A 23,659-nucleotide genomic window follows, 5' to 3' on the forward strand; every position below is an offset into this window, starting at 1 on the left:
AAAGTTTCTAATACATAAGAGAGCTAATCTTCTGTCTTTCTCTCTTACTTCAAGGTATATGAGGCTGCCCAGACCTCTATTATATGACAAGCTTAACTATTTTGATCGTAACATGATTTCTACATACAAAAGACAACATTTCCAAAAATAAAATGTTCAACTTTTTTCCGGTTTCAGGATAAATAATATTGGTTACCATTTTAAAAATTCAATTAATTCTAGCCTTTGATTTTCAAATCATTATAAATATAACCAAAAAATGAGTTTCCTCTCTGTATTGTAACAACTTTTGTATGAAACATTTTCCACTGTCATCACCTTCAAAGATTATAAGTTAGAGAAGAGGTCACGTTTACAGGCACGAATGCCATCTGATATTTGCGTCCTGTAAATACTACTGTATTTACAACAGAATCAGTACATGTTATTCCGATATTGTTACACAGAGCAGAGTGGTACAGTGGAAAGGTGCTGGGCTCATAACCCATAAGTTAACCAAATTATGTAGATGAAGATCGCTTATGACTGGACGCAATCACTAGAGGCGTTGAAGCTCGAATACATTTTTTTAACATTGCCAGTAATGAGATCCTTCTCCTCTACCTTATGCTCTTTGGTCACCTTATGATATATTGAGGTGCATGGAAAAATAGCCTACTCATTATATTAAAATGCATATATGTTTGTTGTTGTTTCATTTTATGGGCCTCTATAAATCAACTATATAATAAAAACTTCGTTTTACCAAATAAATTCGAATATTTATTACGCTCAAAATTAATTGATTTTGACTATTATTTTTTGAAATTCTTACGGATCGTCGTTACATCACTAATTATTATTGGCAACCAAGTGGAACGTACCCAACATACGTCAAAATAACGCTCACGTTATAATTTTTAGGTTAAATTCATTACAGATGAAAAAAGTGCAAGAATAGCCTGGTGATTTTTAAAAATAATCATGAATCAAGCAGATGTGTCAAGGCTTATATCAAAATTAAGAATAAAAGAACCAACAAGATTACGTAAATTAAAGAATCCGGCAGGTCCAGAAGGTCGTCTCCTAAAGTTAAGGAAAGTTGTAACAGCATTAGTCAAACATGAACGAATTGAACTAAATTACAACAAAGCTGACGAAGCTAGGCTTTATACTGAACGGGTAAATATTGAATCAAAATATTTATTCAGTCCTCAAACAATATAACGTATTTTTTGTAGTTGATATCAGAAGCAATTCGTCATGGAGATACACATGCTACTACAATGGAAACAGCTGACTTTTGGATGCTGGAAAAACAACTTGTACATAAATTATTTAAAGTGTTAGTACCACGATTTGAGAAGTCTTCACACTCGTATACACGAATGTATAGAGCACCTAGAGAATATCCAGGAATGTATCATAAAAAAGCTATTTTAGAATTACGTGGTAATCCGTTCCCACCGTTAGTCTCTGATTTAAGTACAAATCGTAATTTATTACATAATATATTGTTGGATGAAGCACGAAAAGAATATAGGAAAGAAAAATATGCGTCTATTGCTAATGATATAACCGATTTGTCGGATAATAGTGAAAAAAGTGAAACTGCTCCACAAATCTAAAGACGTTATTTTATTTGTAGAATTATTTTAGAATTAACATTTTTATTGTATATTATAAAATAAAACGAAATTATTCATATTTATTACCCTTTTGATTTCATTCAGCACAGGATTATCTTACATTTGGCGCCCGTTGGCTAAATACATCCTAATAGTAATAAGCTCTTATTCACACATAATAACATAAAATTCATACAAAATTTAAAAAAACTGTTTTCGATTTAAAAGTTTGACGATCCGGAGCTATAACTATTCATTCTTGTAGATAAGGCTACTCTGTTTCAGGATTCATATATAAAGCTAAATTCGCAAGCCTTTCGCGAGGGTTGGTCAACATTTTACTTTCCAATGCCAATGAGGGCATTCTATCGCCCAAATGGAGCTCAATCGGCTGATTTGAAACTTATTAATAATTGATAAAGCAATGGTTGCGTTTCGTTGATGCGAGCGTTCACAAAAAAATCAAAAAATTACTACCTTATCTACCTTTTCGACACATGAGGTACCAGTACTATTTTTATACCCAGTCGGCTGAACCATAGAATAATTAGGCTGGACGCAACCATTTTAAAGATAAGAGCAAGACAATAATCGTTTTAATTACTGGCAAGTATCAACTTGCATGTAATAACGATTGCATATATATGATTTTAAAATTACATGTTTTATTACTAATTTCCCGCGAAACCGATTTTAATACATAAGCTCGTCCACAAAATGCAAGTTTTGGGTTTAGGAGTTTAGCCATGGTGAGATAGCAAAAAGTAAAATACTTTTGGCTTTAAAATGTTAGTATGGAAATGTGGATATGGATTAGAGGATTTATAAAATAGAAAAAAATTTAAGCTTTGTAATTGCCAATTAATTAAATATTTATTGGAAAATTACTACATAATTTAACTGATTAATGCATTATCATTCGTACAAAAAAGTATATAATATTATAAAATAAATTAAAATATTGATAACATAAAAATATATAAAGCACATAAGTCAAGATACAGTCAAACCAAAATTAACCCTGAATTAATTACAAATTTGATCATAGAAAAACCTCCCTGGCATAAAAAACGAATGAAATTTTTTTGAAACACTTGTCATGCTTTCAGAACATATAACAAGCTATTGCATAATTTTTTTAAATAATTTTTAAATCTAATAAAAATTGAAAATTTATTAATTATCTAAACTACTAGGCCTTTTACTAGTAGGAATTTGAGTAGCCCTCAAAAACAAAATGATGTCATCAGAGAGGATTACTAAAATCGAATTTTCACACTAACTTTGAAATCAAATATATTAAAACATAGTAGTCAATCTTGATATAAGTCACAATATTGTAATTACGGTACAAAATACGACACTGTGATTACTGCGTTCGTTTATTTTATAAAACAAAATTTTTAGTCTATCATGAAAAAATAAGAAAACACATGTGAATTTCTTAAATAAATGAAAGGTTGATTGGATTTAGGATGCAAAACGAGCAATAAATTCATAATTTTTTTAAGTGATTGTAAAAAGCAAGAGGTTCTAAATTTTTTAATAATTTGAAAACGAAAGAGCTTTCTAAAGCGACATTGACCGCTAAAGTAGTACGTCACATTTGGTAGCAACGATTAGCCATACCTATGCATTTTACAGATTTAAATATAGTTCTTTTTTGCAAACTTTTTGATAGGTAGCACAGTAGAAACAATTTCTTTTACGAATGTTATCTATAAAATTGCATTTTGTACAAAGAACAGATGGACGTAAAGACGTAATAATCACACCGTGGAATTTTATACTATTAAAGGAACAAGGATTATAAACAATATAATTCGTTAAGTACAAGCAAATAAATAATTTTTTTAATTTGAAAATTACTCAGTTTTCATTTGAAAATTAAATAATATGTTGACATGAAAATTTTTACAATTCAGATAATATGACTACAATTTACGAAAAGAGATAACTATACTAAACTCAAAGTATATAGCTAGTGGGCTTAGCTACACGAATTATTATATGTAAAAACACAAATTCGTCTTTTTTTAGAAATTTTAACAAATATAGAATCTTCGCTTTCTGTTTTTTATTTGATATAACAAAAAATAAAATATCATACTAATCCAGTCAAAATGCGTCAATTATATTATTATTTAATGGTTCACATAAAATTATTGAGAAAGAAACTTCATACGTAAAATTGGGTTTAAAAAAATTGTTTTTTACGTTATATTTACGAAAAAATTTGTTTGAAAACTGCCCCTCTTTCTAAAATTTGCAAGAGAATCTTAGAAAGTTTAGTTAAAATTAATTGGTTAAAAATGTTTTTCTTACGATGAGCTTAGTATAAATCCTTTGATTTGATTGAATTAATTTTTATGCTTGATCAGGTTGCATAATATTTAATTTCATCATTTTTTGAAAGCGTCAGTATATTAGTATAAAAGTGCTTCCAAAATGTTGTCCTATGTTTAAAATATTTTTGAAATTTCTAAGTTCTTAAAAATTTAAAATAATAATCACATTCTAAAAAATAAACAATAGAAATGGTTAATTCATAAAAAAAATTATCAAAAACTAATGTGTCTTAAAATTAGAGCCGACTAGAAGAAAAAATAATAACATTGACCATTTCATTGAATTAACAATTTATTGTTTAACAAATAGAAACATTTGCAGAAATAGCTCATGGTTTATTAATGATATTTGACAACTAAGAAACACATTCTATCAGGTTTTAACAAAAAGGAAGCGGTTTATTTCATTTTCTTTAATTTGTAACATCTTTTTTAATTCAATAAAAAAAAAAGTAGCGAGAAGTAAAAAATAAAAAAATAACTCTAATTAGCATTCGATAACTGAAATAAATATTAGACTAGTTTAGTTTACGTATAAAAAAAATAGTTTCTTCTATTGAAAATACATTTTTAAAAATGAATTAAAATACTCTCTTTTTTCAAATATCTAAGCTATGGAATTCATAATTGATTAAATAATAAATAACTGATTAACATAGTTAAGAGTTTGTAAACAAATTCAGAAGAAAAAAAAATTAATCACCTTTCTAATACCGTCTTCACTTAATATTTGATAAGATTTACATTCAAAATTAAATAATTTATCCATAGATTTAGAATTACCTGATTTGATTAGTAAATTAAAAATCATCTTATTCGGAAATTTTTTTTACATTATGGCGGGTGCTCGGTCGTAATATTGATAGTACATTGGAACTTGTGGAGGAGGCATATGTATTGGTGTACCATATGCCATTGGCTGTGGAAACAAATTTTCATTAAATTCTGTTTAAAATTTAAGTAACAAAAATATATAAAATTACAAATTATTTGGACAATTTCTTAAAAGTCTACCCCCCCCCCCCTAAAAAAATATAATATTTTCTATTATAAGTGTGGGAAATTTCATTTTTATTTAAAAACAATGACGAATTCGATGCCTTTTTTTTACACACCGATAAAAAATTTTTTTTTAGAATTTTTTTTATCAGGATGTCATATTTTTCAACTGGAAACTTGATCTGTAGCCCGGAAGATGTTTATTCAGAGGGACATTCGCCTCTTGGCCAATCATCAGAGTGGATGATTGAAGGTTTTAATTTAAAGGGTGCGATTTAATAAATGTCACCATAATGAACCGGGAAAAAAAATCAAAATTCGTGTTTCAAGTTGATTTGAACATAAAACATTTAATTCTCAATACTTAATTCCATTTTGTTGAAAGGGGGCGGGGAATTGTTATTAGACAGCGATACTTAAATAATTTAATTTTCGAGCGGGCCAAATAATTAATTATGGACTTGCAGTCTATTTGTACCAAAAATGGATCTATAAGCGCCATTTTTATCAATAATGAAGTCATAATTTAATAACGATGTTTACATCGCTAAAAAAATATGTGTATAGTATTTTTATCTAAACATTGTTTTAAGTATTGATTAACTTTTTGTATCTGTAATGATTTCACTTATCTTAATCTCTATTGCATGTAATCTAATACAATTTTTAATTATAAATAAGCAATTTTCAAATCATAAAGTAGTAACTAGTCAGCTCCCTGAAAATAGAACCCCCTGATGTGCATTTTCAATTTTCGTTTGACCAGAATCTAATTGAAAGTTATGGACCAATTAAAAATTTTTATAAAATGCATATGTCATTCGTTTGAAAACGATTTGTCCACCAAACATTTTTATTTGTTTACCTTTCAAATTTTAATTACGAGGAAATTAAAATTTACTTCATCACCCCCAAAAGCGAATTTTCATAAAGTGCAAATGCCATTCGTTATAGGCAACGGTTTGCGTCCACACAAAATTTTTGTTCGCCTTTCCAATTTATATTGCGTATTTTCTTACAAAAAACAACAAATAAATATCGAATGTACAAATAATCCACTAAAATAAAAATTAAAGTATTTCTAACCACATGTCACTAAAAATATTTTTGCATGAAAAATTCCAAAAATGTAGTTTTAAACTCCAAAAGATGTAAAAATTTTTTTAGGAAGAACTCCTCCTCTATTAGCTGCTATAATTTAGGATTGAAATTATTTGTACCTTCTTTTCAAATTTGATGATAAATTTTGTTATAACTTCATGAATGTGGACGAAAAATAAGGATAACATTTTTCGATATCTGTTTTGGTTTTCGAAATATCGAAAGCTAAATAATTAAAAAAATTTCGTCTTATATTATCAAGTTATAACATAATTCACCATCAAAATTGAAAATATATGCTTTTTTTAAATTTGTGTCCCCACTGTCCTGCTCATACATCCTTAATTAGTCGGGCACAAGGGTTTTTTTGTTTTTGTTTTCAATAATTTATTAAGGTTTTAACTTTAATTTAAATAGTTTTTTTTTTTTTTTTTTAATTTCCACCGACTAGTTTTGGACAAATTTATGATAACATATCATCCATCTACCGTTTTACCATAAAACCAATATTAAATATGCCTACTTTTGAAGTCATTTATTTATTTAAATAATCAGGCAACACCCCCCTCCCCCCTAAAATTTTCAGTATTGATTTAGGCTTAGTCTAACTTATTACTTTTTGACGAATATTTAGTCTAACCCAGAAGTGAATTATACAAGCGGAAACGTTGTTCAATTTACTCTGTGTATTATTACTGTTTTAATAAATTTTTGTGAAGAAAAATATTTCATTTTAGAATAAAATCTTATTTTTGTCATAATTTTATTTTAACGGGAATAAAATCGAAAATTTTGGGTGAATATTTGATGAGCAAACAAATCAAATCAAAGTTATATGAAAATTCGCATTTGGGGGTGCTATTTTCACGGAGTTATATACATACATTATACAATAAAATTTCCCTTAAAGTGAGTAATGCAAAACACTCAAGAATATAACGTCAATTTGAATTCCAGGTGTTTAGTTTAAATTTAAAATTATTTTTGTACTAAAAATTCATCCGCCTTTCATTTTTTAAAATTGATTTTGAATCCGTGAAATAGTCACCAATTACGATTAACATATATCTTGAGAACAATTACGATTAAAGCTAATTCATACTGATGATGACTAAATTGCAATCGAAAATTAATTAATTTTAGTATTAGGGTGATTTTGAAATATTATCACAATAATTGTGTTTTTGTGGGTCATGAGACGGATTTATACCCTTTCGACATTTAACACAATGCTAACACAATCCATATTTGGGAAAAAAATGACTAAAATTAGAAAATAACTTACCATCATTGGCTGTTCAATGGTAGGTGGGGTTGTAGAAAGATATAAACTTTGCATTTGTTCCGTTAAATATCGTGTTTGTGATGATTGATTATCATATATGGGAGGGGGGTTTGAAGAATTTGTTGGTGAGATAGAATAGGGTGATCCACCGGTATTTGATGAAAATGAACACACATATTGTGGTGTACCCTGTGGCGGTCTGTGACAATAGTAAGATGGTACGGCTGGTAACATCGGTGTTATCGCTGGTACATCCATTTGCTCACAGCGACTTGCGTTACGTAGTCTCGGAGGTAATGATCTATAAATGATAGAAATTTTATGATGCATTCCGTGTTTATAAAAATGAAGTAGTTAGGGTAATATTCTACTCTAAGCCTTCGGAAAAATAGTGCGTTTTGAAAAATATTTAAAGAAAAAATTAAATATACTCAAAAAATGGGCTCTACTCTGCAATATGGATGAAACCGCATTAGGATATCCACTTAAAAAGAACAACTGTAGGTAATTCTTGGATTAGACAATCTTAAAAACTGACTTCTGTATTAGCTTTTAGTTTAAAATACTGTAAATCAGGTGATTAATTCAGTGCTACAATCTAACGAGGATATGTAATTTCCATTATATATTACTATATTATAAAAAAACTAATTACTATATACTATCTTAATAACGAAAATAAAATTACTTACAAACACAAAGCCATTTTTTGTGGTAACGAAACCCTTGTCTTCGAATACATTGGTGGTCGGGCCCATGTAACTTCAATTTTATGTCCATATAACGTATATTCTAAAAAATCATCGTGTAATGTATATTCTAAAAATTAATTTATTTCGAAATTAAAAAATATATGGAGTGTCCCAAAAGTTTAAATACAGCTAAGCCACTCATCAGAATATTAACATATCGAAAAGTGTTACTTGTATAAAAATTTTTGCTAATATTACAAAGTATCACATGGACGCTTTGACCTCCGAAATTCGTTTTCATGGTTAAATAAAAATGTACTTGATTTTTTTTAACGAAACACATATTTTACAAAGTTTTCGAGATATCGCGCTCACGGACGGACAGGCGGACATACGAAAATGGACTAATTAGTTGATTTTATGAACATCTATACCAAAATTTTGTTTATAACATCAATATTTTTAAGCGTTACTAACTTGGGAGTAAACTTATTATATTCTGAAATATTTCATATATAAGGTGTAAAATGCGAATCTAACTGGATCTATTGCTTTTTAAAGGTGTTACCTACCCCTTTATTTAAACAATATGGTCCGGTTAAATTGACTCGGTTTAAAAGTATGCTACTTTTTTTTACCCTTTGTATAGAGGTAATTTTTCGATGTCTTAATATGCAAAAATCTAAATACAATGACGCCTGTCTAATAAAGTTTTTAATCAATTTAAAAGTTCTTAATCAGTTAATGTATTATGTATTTTAGACTTGACAAACTCATTATTATTTAAAAATTATAGTTTGTTTAAATCAATCTAATTACCTTGTAGCTTATTGAGTACAGTTTCAGCCGAAGTTCGAGTTTTGAAATGAATAAATGCATAATCTTTTAATTTTTTTACTTTCAAAACATTCGATGGGCATGTTAATGTTTCAATTAGTTTGCGTAATGCTTCTTCAGTGACATTTGGATGCAGATTTCGGACATACAATTTTTGTATCTAAAAAAAATATATATTACATTTTACCATTTTTTTATTAGGTTAGATACCTATAAATGCATTATGAAATCTTTATATTTTATACACAGAAGAGTTTATATAGATATCGACATTTAATTTCACAACAAAATGTGACATGTTTCGGTGTGTTAGATAATTTTCAAATTTATCAGTTTGAAAATTATAACACACCGAAACATGCCACTTGTTATTGTAAAATAAAAATTAGACAATGTAAAATTGTAAAATTTTAAATAACAATGGAGTTCCACTAAATAAATCTCTCTAAAGTAGATAAATTGGGAAGATGTTTTGATAATTTCGAGAAATTCACGGGCAGAAAAGGGAAGTTGGTTTTTGAAAATCTATAGAAGTTCGCAAAACATGAACATTTAAAATTTCTAATTAAACAAAGAGGAAGATATAGGTTGGTGACGTCGTTGTCCGATATCACCATAAAGATACATATAAAACTTAGTTTTGCTAAAGTAGATGGCCAAAAATCTTCGAATTCTTATAACTTCTTCGTTTGTTTCACGAAGTATAAATACAAGGAGTCCGAACAGCATAGACTTTACCATGATATTCATGTACACAATTACAATCCCAGATCATAGTTACCTTTTCTGCCACAGGCTGCGCAAGAATTCATGACGTACCGATGCTTGTACACAATAATAAAACCATTGACTGCACAAGAATTCAGAACGTACCGTTGCTATTATTATCTATAATTCGTGGTTTTTTAATTAATTTTAATTCAAATTTTGTCATGGTATCAAGTCTAGTTTTACATTTTTATACGTAATATGGCAAGTTAGACATCAGGCAACTACCGTATTTTAACGAGTAAAAACTTTTGTTGAATTTTTAACTAATTAATTGTAATTTAGTTTAGACATTTCTTCGGAAGTCTGAGCCTCATTATGTCTCCCTTACCGAATCTAATTCTCAGCTTCCTTATTACCACCAGCCAATTTGTTTAAGGTTTTAAGAATTATAGTTCGTATTAACTATTAACTTTCCTTGTTCTTTTTACACCCACATGAAGTTTATTTTAATATTTCGCAATATTCTCCACTTTTGACCAAAAAAAAGTGAGGATATATATGTTTCCCTTCACTCATCTGCTTACCGAATGAGTTAAAGTTATTCTTTATGATATATAAAATGTTTACAAATATTCCTGCAAACAGTTGCCTAAACAAATGTGGTCAAGATTACTTTTTGTACCAACTACTAAGAATAAAATTTTTTGAAATTTTTTCACCTAGACTATTCCGAAAGGCCTTATTCCGAAAACACGAACAAATTTGACTTTTTTGGAACTATGTATAACAATAGGGTGCTTCTATTGCCACCCGCCACTGTTATCCGTGTCTTTAAGGATCACAGGGTGAACGCAAGAGCCAAAAAATCCGTACACCCGCGCTAACTTCGTCCCATTAAAGACATGACCAACCCTTAGATCACAAGGTGAGACCACACAAGAAAAAATTTTCTTTAAATGTATATCCACGGATACCCGTGGTGAGTGGCAACAGACACTCCGATAACATTATTATTGCGCTTAAGATGTACTCTATATACTTACCTTATTCATGATTCTTGGATCAACTTCCGGTTCAGGCTCAGCCCAATCAACAATAATTCGTTGATCCCATAAAGTAGCGCCACCTGCTTTTAATAAACGACGTGCCATTGCAGCTAAACGATGTGTTTCGAATTCAACAAATACAAATCCACGATTTTTAGATTTATCAGTCTGTGATGGATACATAATTACACGTACAATACCCTCAACATATTCACTTAGCTCTTCTTGTACATCCTCAGCAGTTTTATATAAATTAATATTACCAATAAATAATCGACAATTATCTACCGATTTTGAAACACCAATCTTTCTTCCTGGTCGTATTTCATATTCATCCATTAGCATAACGGCACGATTTGCATGATCTAGTTTACAATATTTAACAAATCCATAGCCACGATTCATTCCATTGAAATCCATCATTAATCGCATTTCATACACAGGTCCTACTTTTTCAAAAGCGGGAACAAGTTCATCCTCAAAACAATCACGTGGTAACTTACCAATAAAAATTTCACAACCACGAGCTGGTGGTGGGCCTACCCAATTTGGTGGTGGTCCATATCGTCGTTGACCGTTTGATTGTATTAGATTAAACCCAGTTTTATCTAAGAATTTTAATAGTCTGTCGGTTACTTCGAAATTATTAAACTTATCTCGATGACCCGGTATTGAATTCTTCGAAAATTTAATAATCTCATTCTCTGTTTTTATGGTAGTTTGATTCGATGTGGTACTATTCGATACTTGATCCATAATTATTAATTTAATTATAACTAATTGATTATAAAATTAATAAAAGAGAATAACGTGAACTATTAAAATTAATGACCGATGTTCCGCGCCAAAATGATCAATTAGGTTGATATTCGTAAATAATTTTAAAATTTTGATTATACCCATTTCACAACGCACATTGCAAAGAATAAACTCTAATTTTATATTATCTGATTTTGTTGCATATTATAAAAAAAGGCTTTTTATCCTTTATTTTATTAGCATGTAATTAACAATTTAATAGTCAGGGAGCAAAATCAAAATGTTAACAGCCGAATACTAAATTTTTTTTAAATTATAATTATTACTTTTTTATTCCTTTTTAATAATTGTTAAGAAAAAAATAAATTTAACAATATTATTATAAATTATGCTATCATTAAAATTCTGTTAAAATAAACATTTGATCGGGCTAAATGTTAAAATATCCTGTATAGACATGTACTTGCATTATTTGTTCTTCTTTTGGCATATTGAGCACTTTTTAGGGTGAACAAAAATCATGGAATTCGCGTCATTTGTGTTTGTAATTGAATTCCTCTTAAATGGATGGACCGATTTTGATGAAATTTTCTGTGTGTGTTCAAGAGGATGCGAGGAGGGTTTAGATTCACAATTCGGTCTACTACAAAATGTTTTGGATGTTCCGCAACCAAAAAATTAAAATCCATGAAATGAATGGTGGAAACACATTTAAATAATATATTACATTACATCTTACTATTCAAATGTACTTATTTGCGCTTTCACCATATTTATCTAGAATAAAAAACAGCTATTTGAATAGTATTGAGGTATTATTTATTATTATTAAGGTATTGTGCATAGGTATGTACTAGAGCTATATGCGAGCGCAGCGAGCTCCACTGTCGAGGGGTCCAACCAGGCCAAAGACCAGTTATTCCAAAGTTTTATGTTTTCTCTTCCGTCGGCAGTCCCTATGACTGACTTTCTTTTTTTTATAAGAAACATTTTTATTTTTAAACTTTTGTTCGGATCTAAGACCTGATTGATCTTTGTTGTTACGTCTTGTCACGCTATAAAAATTTCAGAATGATATCTTTTTTCGTTTTTGAGGTATCATATTCACGGACAAACGGAAATTTACTAATTAGGTGATTTTATGAACAACTATACCAGCGTTATAAACTTGGGTCTCAACTTAATATACACTGATATATTTCATATATACAGAGTATAAAAATGTGATTGTTGATAAAACACAATATCTTTCTTATTTTTATTTTACTTGGAAATTATTTAATTTTTTCACTTTCGAAGCGTAAATTGCTGTTAAACCACCACACTGTCGAGCAGAACAGTTCATAAAAAAAATATTAAAAATGTTTGAAATGCCCTCAGAAATCGTAATAAAAAAAATCTAACTAGAATAGCATATAAAACATATTCATGAAAATATCTTAGGCAACTTGCATTAAATATTTGTTGAGATTGTTTTTTCTAAAAAAATATTCGATCAACTGTTGTTTTTGAATGCTTTAAGATGAGAATCGCAAAATTCCATAACAACAATTAAACTAATCTTTGTAACAATATAACATAGCTTTCGTGGGTATATTTTAAAAATATACATATAAAAACTGTGTACAAAAATTAATTAAACTAAAATTTACCATTCCTGATGATTTCGTTCAATTTTGTTCAGACATTTCAGTTCCTAATAAAATATTTTCCAAATTTTCCAAGCTTTCCTTTTTATTAAAACAGTGGGGAAAATTTTTGAAATCATGCTTCATGAAGCTCCCATTTCATATTCAAAGCTACTTTTTAACCCTTAAAATTTCCTGTAATTTAATCTATAGTTTAACATCATTTATATGCATCTCCTGGTATTGGACAGTCTTTCTTCAACACTTAAATTTAAGCCATGCCATGAAAAACCCCCTTAGATCAAAATTAATTTCAAAAAATTTTTTATTGCCTTCCCATTCTATTTGCCAAAAGGCAGGTATGCCATGCAAAAAAGCCCAAAATTAGTTTTATTCCAATTTTCTAGCCATCCCAATCTGATTATTTTGAAAAATGACTAATTTCTATATTTCTTTACCACTTTTTACTAAAAACAATATGATCCAATCGCCAAAATAATAATATTTTCCCCAAGACACATATTTCAAAGAGCCAAATTCTTTTCATTCTTTTTTTACTCAGTAGAATAATTTTGACTAGCTCTTGGACTATTATCAACTATAGATGTATAAAATGAATTTTTGGATTGCTTTTATGTACAGTTTTTCAAAAGTTTTGTTTACTTTCTTGGTGTTCTTAGAAATTAAAAAATATGGAATCATATGATTATTGGGGTTTATGTTTTGTTTATAAAATGAACGAAAACTAAAGACGCTCAAAAAATTTTGTTTTAATATCCTTTATCAATTTTTTATCAACGTCTATTAGACAATTCACATTAACTTGTAAAGGTAGAGTAAATTTTACATGAAATTTCACTTGACTTTTGTATTGTATCGTTTCATTGTTATTATTATCAGCTATTATCAAAAATTAATTATTTATAATTAAATCAGACATTAATTCAGTTTAGTTAGTTTGATAGAAATATCGGTAGAAAAATATCCACACACGTGCAGTTCAAAAATGATACACTTAAAAATATATTTAGTGAATATTATATTTATTACGATATGTTTAATACAGTGTGTACAAACGGCTGGTGAATTAGAAAATTTATTAAAACAAACTATTTATACGGTGTATGCACCGAAAACAAAAGTTGTTGAAAATGAAAAATGTGTTGAGCAAAGTAAAATTTATTATGATGCACTAATGAATAATCAAAATTGGGCCCTAAAAAGTGAGTTCTTTTATAGTATCATTTTAAATTTATTTATAACTAGAGTTAATTTAACATTGGTTAAAAAGGTAAGAAAATATTGCCGGTCTTATATACCATGTAAACAAACAAATAGTTTATATTTTTTGGGATGGTACAATACGCCGAAACAAGAATTTTGGAATATGTCTTAAATGGTTCTCTCGACATTTTATCCGCCTCACCATAAATCTAAAACGTGTGCAAGTATTTAACGCTTGTAGCTTAGAAGAAAACTTGTTGAATTATTGGTTATATGATCAAGGACATCTGAAATTCGGCAAATTAAGACAACCTATTGCATAAGTGGTAATTTTTAGGCAACAAAAAGTCATTAAAATCAGGAGTGTGGGTGTCAGTTTATTGTTAATAAAAAACAGGTGATGCCAATTAGGAAAACGATTTAGTGTTTTAAAAAAGCCTCATTTCCTCGAATTCTAGCTAAATTTGTCCGCCTAAAACTCAAAAGGTAGTCGATGACTTGAAATTTTTTGAATTATTTTAAGTTAATGACAAGTCGGAACTTCATATACATTTGAATTTTTGCCCAATAATATTTATCCCGAAGTTCTCACGGGAACGGAAAATATATAAAAATAACTGAAAGGGATGAAAGTTCGTAAGAAAAACCGACAATTTGAATTCATTATGGTTTAACTGTCGCCATGATAACCGTTGCCATGGTAAAAGCTACATTATTAGCAAGTAGTATGAGCTGTTTTTTATTTTCATAAAAATTAGGATTCCACACCAAAAAAATAAAACCCATGAAATTGAACAAAAGGTAGGATAAGTGAGGGCAAGAGAAGTGACGGCATAGTAATTTTGTTTTTAAAGTTGAAATTTTTCAATCAAGCGGGCGTCGAGTAATTGCTAGCTATTTATAAATACATTTTAATGTTGAAAATGGGGAATGGACCCTCCTTAATCCATTCAGCTATTTTATTCGTTAACTCGAACACCCTATAAAAATTCTAACTCGCCATCTCTTTTTTTATTATCAATATGTCTATTCGTCTATTTTCAATATATCTAAGCGCAAATGTGCGCATTTTGAAACATTCGGCTGATTATTTCTTACATCAAGCGTAATTAAAAAAAAACCTTAGTACTAGTTATTCTGCTCCGTCGAGGATTAAATTGGATTATTTAAAATGTATGAACCCGATTTACAATATTGAAATATAATGGCATTATACGTGAACTTAATTTTTGGTTTCCATTTATGGCTGTTCATCAAAAAGTTTTTTTCAGTTGGCTAAAATCGATAGATAGAAAAAAAATTCGTTGGTTCTAGTTTCTGTATAAAAATTATGTTGGTTTAGACTTCATATTTATCTTCTCGACAAACAAGAATTTTTAATTAGAATAACTCAGTCGTAAAATCAGTAATACAATTTCTCGTCATATCCATTCTTTTGGTCCTGTATATTTTATCTAACAATTAAAAATTGTCATTACAGTGTTTGATGCATCTGGTAAGGTCATCGAAGGATTCTACTCGTATAATAATGTGGATTTGGGTCAATTTGATCAATGTTTATCGTTCTCAGAAAACGTAAATAATACTCTTATTAAAGGAAAATATTGTCTTACAACAATGACATTGGCGTCAAAAAATGAGTCAACAAAGAGTGAAGATCCTGAGGTAACGGACGTTGTAAGTTAAAATTGAAGACGTAATTTTTATTTTACTATTTGATATAAAGTTTGGGTAAAATAAATAAAGCTTGAAATATAAAATTTATTTATATTATAATTTGATTTGATTAGTAATGAGCATACATGAGACTACGTTCATTCTTCTTTTACAAAAAAATCCTCAAAGCATAAAAATCATACAAAAGTAAAAATATTGTATACAACTCTTCTGTGGAATATTGCTTTATCAGGGTGAAAAACTATATTTATTCTGATGAATAAAGTCCTCATTAAAATTTAATTATTTGTTTATCAAAAAATTAGGTTCCAACAATTACACAATCATTAAGCACTGCCAGTATAAAGTTCAGATGGGCAATTTGTGTTCCAGCAGTGTGCACAGCTGAAGATGTACAAAATCATTTAAATTATGTACTTGGAGACAAATTTTCTTTTACCGTTAAAGAGTCAAATTGTCAAAGTAAAGAAACTATGCCAACTTTAACTGCTGGTGATTGGGCCATGATGTAAGTTATAATTTTGAATCGATTTTTCTAGAAGAGATTATATAAATTTGTTTGTTTACAGTGGAGTATTAGTTTTGGTTGGCTTACTTCTTCTTACAAACACAATTTATGATGGATATTTAATTTACTATAATTTAGGTAACTAGTTCTTAAATGATGGGCTAAATATTTCGTCCAAAATATCCTGCTAAAAGTATCCTGTTCAATAATATTTTTAGAAAATAATACCTTGGACCTAACCAATGTTCCAATCACTAATATTCTGACCAATAATTTTACCAGTTATATCCTAATCAATTTTTTGCATATTAATATTTATCCAATAATATCCTGGCTAATTTTTTCTATTATATTACAATGCGAGCTAAAAAAAAAAGAAATTAAGTCGTGCTAACTCAACCCAACTAATTATGAATAATGATAATATATGTTATTGGCTACGATATTCTTGGATAAAATTTTTATTTGACTTGATATTTAGTCGTGATCTTTTAATTTCAAATAGTGCAGTACATTACAGAAATTGTAATTATTTTCAGAGCCGTTGCATCCATTGTTATTATCTTTTTCAATAATTTCCAATGGACAGAACATTGCTCACATTAATAAAAATCCAGATCAGTTTCATTGTTTACATGGAATTCGATGGTTTAGCATGATGTGGGTGGTTATAGGACATCGATTTCTTTTTCAAACGCAAAATGCTGCAATTTTTAATAAAATTGGTTTGGAAACGGTAAATATTTTAAAGTTACATCAACGATAATATCATAATGCAGAATTATGCTAGTATGTTGACAATAACGGCAATAATTATATTCAAAAATTAGTTTTTAGAAACATGGTACAATTATCTTGCAATTGGTGGACAGGTTGCGGTAGATTCATTTTTTGTAATGGCAGGAATGCTTTCAATGTATTTATTTTTGAAAGCAAAATCAGCGGGAAAACCTGTAAATATATTGTTGATGTATATTCATAGATATTTAAGGTAATAATAAAAATTCATTTATATTATTACTATAAGAGTTCACAAATGATCCGATTTAACACATATCGTCATATTGATGGTATAACGTGAAGAAATTGGTGCTTTTTTACACTTATGTAGGTACATTTGAGTCAGAAATTGACGTAATTTACATCACGTTTTGACGTAGGAAAAAAATTGTGAAATAGTCCAAGAATCTTTCAATTATTCTTGAAATATTCATATTAAACCTACATTTTACGTACAGTCAATAACAAATTGTAGTGGTATTTCATTTAAATTTTTTGTATATTTCAGATTAACACCCCCAATTGTTTTTGCATTGCTGTTTGTTCTAACATTATCAAAATTTGTTGGATCTGGTCCATTTTGGCCAACGAGTATTAAATATGAACGTAAAGGTTGTGAAGAGAGCTGGTGGGCTTTATTATTATATATACAAAATTATCGGCCTGTTAGTAAGATAGTAAGTATTTTAAAATTACAGTACATATTCTTTATAGCTAGGCCATCTACCAGGGGGGCCATCCTAAATAGGGGTCAAATTAAAAAAGTGTCCTACAGAAAACATCAAATAACAGTTCTAAAATTGATCAAAATGGCGCTTGTGTAGCAAAAGGTTATTAAAGTGAACTTAGCTACTCTTCTCTAACATTCTCTAACACAACTTGTTTATATCTTTATTTTTCTCTTATTACTTTGAGCACCATTCATTCATTTAAAACTTAAATTTTTGCTACAGTAGCGCCATCCTTATTTGCTGCTTTTCGATTAACACTTTTTGATACACTAAGATAGTCCTCCTTATCTCTACCCTCCATATGCTGTGGATACTTCACTCTTTATTATGGAGGGCAGAGGTAATTGAGCACAATCTCTGTGTTACGAAAGCGTCCCTCAAGTTGCATTAAATTAAGATGTCGTTGGTGTTTCAGAGGATCATAACTACAATTATATACATATATATACAGTTCAGTTTAGATCATACCCACCCCCCTACAAGTGCGCTATTATAGCCCCTTTATTTTATGCTATTTTGTTCAAACAACTACAAGAGATTGTGCTACGTTACTCCTACCTTGTATACATTAGATGAAACGGAGAGGCATTGCTTTTGTTCCTAAATACATGCCAGAATGATACCCAGTACGTTTTGGCATTTTATTCCTATGTATTTAACATTTTTCGCTTAAATTAAGGCCCTCGGTCTCCTTAATTTAAGTTTCCTTAATATGGACCTTAAATTAAGGTTCATGATTAATCGTTTAATTAACTTAAAAAAGTTAGCATGATTTAGTAACAGATGTACTATATTTTTCTGTACAAAATTCGTATTCTTCTTTTCAAATCCAAAGATCCTTCCTTCATACGAAAAAAAAATGAATACATCTACCTTAAAACTTCATGTGTTTAATTGATTGATGAGAGCTTTAGTTTGTGGAAATCCATATTAAAACTTGTAAATAATTAGAAACTAATTAATATTTATTTTGCAAAGTCCACTTTAATTAAAAATAATCGAAACAATTGTCACAATTATTTTTAATTAAAGTGGACTTTGCAAAATAAATATTAATTAGTTTCTAATTATTTACAAGTTTTCATGTGTTTATAATAAATCTGCATTGTAATTACCGTTATAGTTTTGTGGGATTATAAGGGGTGCCAGGTTATCGTGGGTGGACTTATAGTTGCCCAATTACCTAGTTTATTCCGACACCAAGCTGTATTGAAGGGTATACAACGTATATCATATGGTTTGATCTAATGAAAAGTGGCATTAATTTGTAAATTTTAAAAATTAACAATTTCGTTAATTTTGTTAACGGAATCCCTTTGACTACAGCACTGGAAGTAAATTTTGGGAGATCTTTGAATTAAAAATCTAGATTATTGTACCTAATAATTTAGCTCACCGTGTTTCTCAATAATAATATACACTTAATTAAATGAGATTTTTTGTATTTTTAGTGTTTACAACATAGTTGGTACCTGTCGTCTGATACTCAATTATTTTTTATCGGACCTTTTATAATGTTGTTCGTTTATCGTTTTAAGAAAATTGCATATTACTTATTTAGTGGCCTTATTGTGATATTTATTATTGTACCTTGCCTAGTAGCCATTCACTACGATATTCGCTCAGCCTATAAAGATATGTAAGTATTACTGTATTATTTATTAATTTATATTATTTAATAATTGGTTGCCGTTCGTTTCCCCTACAATTCAAAGTCTTTAGCCCTTACGATGTATAAAATATTTTCCCTGATTGCTGAACTATTCCAAGGGGATCCAAAAAAATCACATTTAACTATTCAAATATTCTTTCAAACAAATATTTTCCCTCTGACTTATTTATTAAATATAGCTTGGAATGACTATTCCAAGGGGATTATAAAATTCCAAGGTGATCAATTTATTTGAGAAATGACGCAACATTTAGCTATTCAAATATATATGTCTAAACTATAGCATTTAAACAATTAGGATCTAAAGTGTATAGCAAATTTTAATTGGAGACATTTTTTCATACTTTTTAGGCTTGGTGAAAGAATGATTGATTTTTTTCATTATTATTATTTCCCGTCACATACTCGAGCTGCTACTTACATAATTGGTCTTACACTTGGATATATTATGTTTGAAAAGAAGAAGACAAAAGTTATAATACCACCAGTAAGTTTCGAACAAATAAATTCGTATATACAGGGTGTCCGTGACTTGGTGGCCTACCATAGTTTAAGACCCTATTTAATAATTTTAAGTCGAAAGTACCTCATATAATACTTTTGTCCAAAACCCAACAGAAGACATTGTTGGGTAAAGTCGTTTAATGTTTTATTCATTAAAGTTTTGGTTCAAAATGTTCCTACAATGTCTAAACACATTTTTGCTCTTCTAATAATTGAAGATGTAGCTCTCTTGCAGCTGCAATCATAACTTTTTGAATTAGTTGACACTGACTTTTTATACAAGTTTATTGGTTAAATTTAAAAGTGCAATTTATTCAAATTACTTTTATGATTTTTTCACGTCAGGTTTCTCAGATAAAAATTGGTAAATATTGAAAAATTCGAACAATTGCGTGACGCATTTCTTGCTCAAGGAAATGGTGCTATTGGATAGCATTTCGCATATATTTCTGCAGATATCAATCGATTCTTGCAAAACTGTCCATTGTATATATAAATTTGAGTCAATTTAATATGCTTTGCTAATTTTGAAGATAAAAAATAATAAATTTTTCCAATATTTTAATAGGAAAGATCAACAATTTAAAATTAATATTTTTGTAGCATATAGTTTCCGTGGTGTAGTGGTTATCACATCCGCCTAACACGCGGAAGGTCCCCGGTTCGATCCCGGGCGGAAACATATTTTTTTTTGCAAATAAAAATAGTACAAGCTCTATAAATGAAACCATAAAGCTTTTCATTCTCAGTATGCATGTTTTGAAATCAATTTCACCCATAAAAATTTTTATCCGCATGATATAGAGGGGGAAATAACGATTTTTTTATTTATGTGATACATATTCCCAAATATTAATAATTCTTTGTTTTATTTTAAAATTTTCAGGTATATAATATTTTATGCTGGGTTTTATCACTGGGAGTTATGCTTTTAATAATACTATTTCAGTATCCAATAAATCAACCGAATTATGAATATATAAAATGGATCGATGTTACTTATACTTCATTGCATCGTGTATTTTGGAGTATTGCTTTATCATGGATAATATTTGCTTGCAGTTTTGGTTACGGAGGTAAGTTGTGAATTTTTGATCGTTTAAAATCTGCCCTCGTTTCTCCCTCCTAGCCCCTCGACCTGTGCCTACAATTTCTCATTCAAGTATCAATAAAATTTTTGACTTATTTTGAATAATTGAACTTTCATCGATTCATTAATTATCTGAATAAAAGCATATTTATAATGGTCGAACACATAGTTTTAATATTTATAAACAATTTTCAGTTTTCTTATATTTAACTCTGCAGTTTTGGTTTTACCAAATATTTTGCCTAATGATAAAAAATATCTGAAAACCTGACATCAGTTTTGAGGATGTAATTATTTCAATCAAACTTTGCCCTCTTTGAAGAACCTGGTTGGTCCAAAACTCCGCCTTTTAAAATTTCAGGTGGTTTTCAAGAATCTCCAAACAGGCACCGGCAATTCTTCGTTTAATTCATCTTCGTCTAGCATGTCATGTGTGAATGAAGAGTAATTGTGCAGTTTGAAAAATTGGCCAAATTTTGAAAAGCTGTATCTCCTATTCTACCGATCCTTTAAAAATCGTTCTGGCCTCAAATTGCATAAAATTCAGCCTTCTTTAAAAATGAATTAACAATCTTTGGTGAAAACCAGTCCTTCCGGGTTTAAATCGACAAAAACTAAAAAAGGTCAAAAATTAATCAAGATAAATAATTTTCATTTTTATAGTGTTTCAATTATTTTTTGTAAGACAAACACAATCCTTTCAACAAAAATATGTGGTTATCGTTGTAAAATACAAGAAATAAATCCAATTAAATTATATTGTTAGGCAAATGGAATTTTGCGAGCTAACGAAAAATCGTTAATGATTTCTGTAAAAACCAGCTCCCGAAGTAAATTATTTTCTTGCTGAGTACGTAGAGGTCTGACAAACTCTTGTGAGGTCCTAAGGCTTCAGCCCCAATTACCCCCCCCCCTTAAACCCGACCCTGCCTTTACAATACAAACAATATATACAGAAAAAAAATCCAGATTTTAAGAGTTTTTTATTTAATTTGAATTATTATTTTCAATTCTTTTTACTTACTAGTTACTAGTTAATTTTTGTATCCAAATTTTAGGTCCAATCAATTGGTTATTAACTCGACCAATCTTTCAAGTATTAGCAAAATTAACATATTGCATGTACATTGTCCATTATTCAATACTGGTGTATCGAAATGGCTCGGTTAAAACTGTCCAATATTTTAATAACATGAATACTGTAAGTAATTTTATATTTACTGTATTTTTTTTGCCTTTTTTAATAATTTCAAAGTAAAAAAGCAGGATGATTGAAAGAATCTCGCTCGCGATTGGATAGGAAAACGGCATTGTGTGAAACTTTATAGAAAACAAAAATATATTCACATGTTCGCACATATATGAGTTTTTATGTGCTTAGAAAGTTTCACAGAAAGCTACTTTCCTATTCAATTGAGCGCGGTCCTTCAGTAAAATAAATTTGGTTTATCTTCATTGCAGTATTATGAATATTGTGGCGATTTAATATTTACAACGATAGTTGGAGCAATATGGAGTTTTTCTTTTGAAATGCCTTTTGGAGTTATTGAGGGTTATCTGTTTCGAGGATTAAGTAAGTATTTTTAATATGTAAACTATTATAACTTGCAATTTACAGGAGCTTATGCCAGATAATCGATAATGGTTAATGGAGGCTACAATTCAATAAAATAAGCTCTTTATAAGGTGTTTGCTATTGGAAACTACAATTTACGGGTATTTAGGGAAATACTTTATTAATGTTTTATTTTCTTTTTCGCTCATGGTACTTCAATACTAATTGAATTTTTTTCCAAGTGCTACAAATAAAAGTTGTTTCATACATTAACATTTCAAAATAGACAAACAAAAAGTTTTACAGACCAATAAATTAATTACAATTAATTATTTAAATTTTTTGTTTGTCCATTTTGAAATATTAGTGTATAACAAAAAATTTTTTTTATTTGTAGCACTTGAATAAAATTTATTTATTATTGAAACGTCGTGTGTGAAAAAAGAGAAATTAACAAAATATTTCCTTAAATACCCGTAAATTGATTTTAATTATAAATAGGCAGGAAAATTATGAATAATTAGTTGTAATGTATTTAAACAAATTTTTTGTTTTGTTTCAGAACCTAAATCACGTTCAAAGCCGGTAATTCCATTAGCAAATGGTTTTAAAGATAGTTTTAGGAGTAACGGTATAATATCAACTAGGTGCTAAAACAATATATTATTTTTTTTATTAAATTTTTTAAAGATCTGATTAATTTTATTTTAAAATTATGGAAAGTAATTTTAATATTATATTGATTGTAATTGAGTTATTAAACAGTTTTTTAAACAACGAATATTTTATGAAATATTAAATACATCTGCACACATCTTTGAATTTGAAAAATTTACGCGTTCAAGACCGATATATTTAGCCCGGTCTCTGATGCTGTTGCAATTCCTGATGCCTCAAAACCATAA

At 29.0% G+C, this 23,659-nt stretch overlaps 3 protein-coding genes and 1 non-coding gene across 5 annotated transcripts; 3 read left to right on the forward strand and 1 right to left on the reverse strand.

Annotated features, from left to right (window-relative positions):
• The first annotated feature begins 856 nt into the window (after nucleotides 1-856).
• LOC123293377 (39S ribosomal protein L17, mitochondrial) lies at nucleotides 857-1,620 on the forward strand. Its single transcript, XM_044874176.1, has 2 exons — nucleotides 857-1,161; nucleotides 1,221-1,620. Exons 1-2 carry the CDS (start codon nucleotides 964-966, stop codon nucleotides 1,605-1,607), a joined length of 585 nt encoding a protein of 194 aa, XP_044730111.1. The 5' UTR covers nucleotides 857-963; the 3' UTR covers nucleotides 1,608-1,620.
• Nucleotides 1,621-4,674: 3,054 nt separating this feature from the next.
• On the reverse strand, nucleotides 4,675-11,382 carry LOC123292865 (probable RNA-binding protein 46). Its single transcript, XM_044873578.1, has 5 exons — nucleotides 10,624-11,382; nucleotides 8,852-9,029; nucleotides 8,033-8,132; nucleotides 7,341-7,641; nucleotides 4,675-4,874 (listed from the first exon to the last, which is right to left on the reverse strand). Exons 1-5 carry the CDS (start codon nucleotides 11,380-11,382, stop codon nucleotides 4,785-4,787), a joined length of 1,428 nt encoding a protein of 475 aa, XP_044729513.1. The 3' UTR covers nucleotides 4,675-4,784.
• A 2,601-nt stretch (nucleotides 11,383-13,983) lies between these two features.
• LOC123293260 (nose resistant to fluoxetine protein 6-like) lies at nucleotides 13,984-23,450 on the forward strand. Of its 2 annotated transcripts, none has more exons than XM_044874021.1 (13): nucleotides 13,984-14,236; nucleotides 15,718-15,914; nucleotides 16,220-16,422; nucleotides 16,484-16,560; nucleotides 16,962-17,158; nucleotides 17,253-17,413; nucleotides 17,711-17,879; nucleotides 19,385-19,572; nucleotides 19,957-20,092; nucleotides 20,996-21,185; nucleotides 22,258-22,400; nucleotides 22,661-22,772; nucleotides 23,317-23,450. In XM_044874021.1, exons 1-13 carry the CDS (start codon nucleotides 14,020-14,022, stop codon nucleotides 23,406-23,408), a joined length of 2,082 nt encoding a protein of 693 aa, XP_044729956.1. In that variant the 5' UTR covers nucleotides 13,984-14,019; the 3' UTR covers nucleotides 23,409-23,450. The 2 variants fall into 2 exon arrangements, with proteins under 2 accessions (XP_044729956.1, XP_044729957.1); XM_044874022.1 differs by having other exon boundaries at nucleotides 15,718-15,902.
• Nucleotides 20,719-20,791, forward strand: Trnav-aac. Its single transcript has one exon. It is a non-coding gene; the product is annotated as a tRNA-Val (tRNA).
• Nucleotides 23,451-23,659: the final 209 nt, after the last annotated feature.

This window comes from Chrysoperla carnea, chromosome 2 (genome assembly GCF_905475395.1).
Source record: "Chrysoperla carnea chromosome 2, inChrCarn1.1, whole genome shotgun sequence".
Classification (NCBI taxonomy): domain Eukaryota; kingdom Metazoa; phylum Arthropoda; class Insecta; order Neuroptera; family Chrysopidae; genus Chrysoperla; species Chrysoperla carnea.

Coding starts and splice junctions, on each gene's coding strand:
- LOC123293377 (XM_044874176.1), top strand. CDS start 964: ATGAATCAAGCAGATGTGTCAAGGCTTATATCAAAATTAAGAATAAAA. Junction 1,162..1,220: donor CTAGGCTTTATACTGAACGG/GTAAATATTGAA, acceptor TATTTTTTGTAG/TTGATATCAGAAGCAATTCG.
- LOC123293260 (XM_044874021.1), top strand. CDS start 14,020: ATGATACACTTAAAAATATATTTAGTGAATATTATATTTATTACGATA. Junction 17,159..17,252: donor ATAAAATTGGTTTGGAAACG/GTAAATATTTTA, acceptor TTCAAAAATTAG/TTTTTAGAAACATGGTACAA. Junction 22,773..23,316: donor TTATCTGTTTCGAGGATTAA/GTAAGTATTTTT, acceptor GTTTTGTTTCAG/AACCTAAATCACGTTCAAAG.
- LOC123292865 (XM_044873578.1), bottom strand. CDS start 11,382: ATGGATCAAGTATCGAATAGTACCACATCGAATCAAACTACCATAAAA. Junction 9,030..10,623: donor ATCCAAGAATCATGAATAAG/GTAAGTATATAG, acceptor TATTTTTTTTAG/ATACAAAAATTGTATGTCCG. Junction 8,133..8,851: donor TGTACTCAATAAGCTACAAG/GTAATTAGATTG, acceptor ATGATTTTTTAG/AATATACGTTATATGGACAT.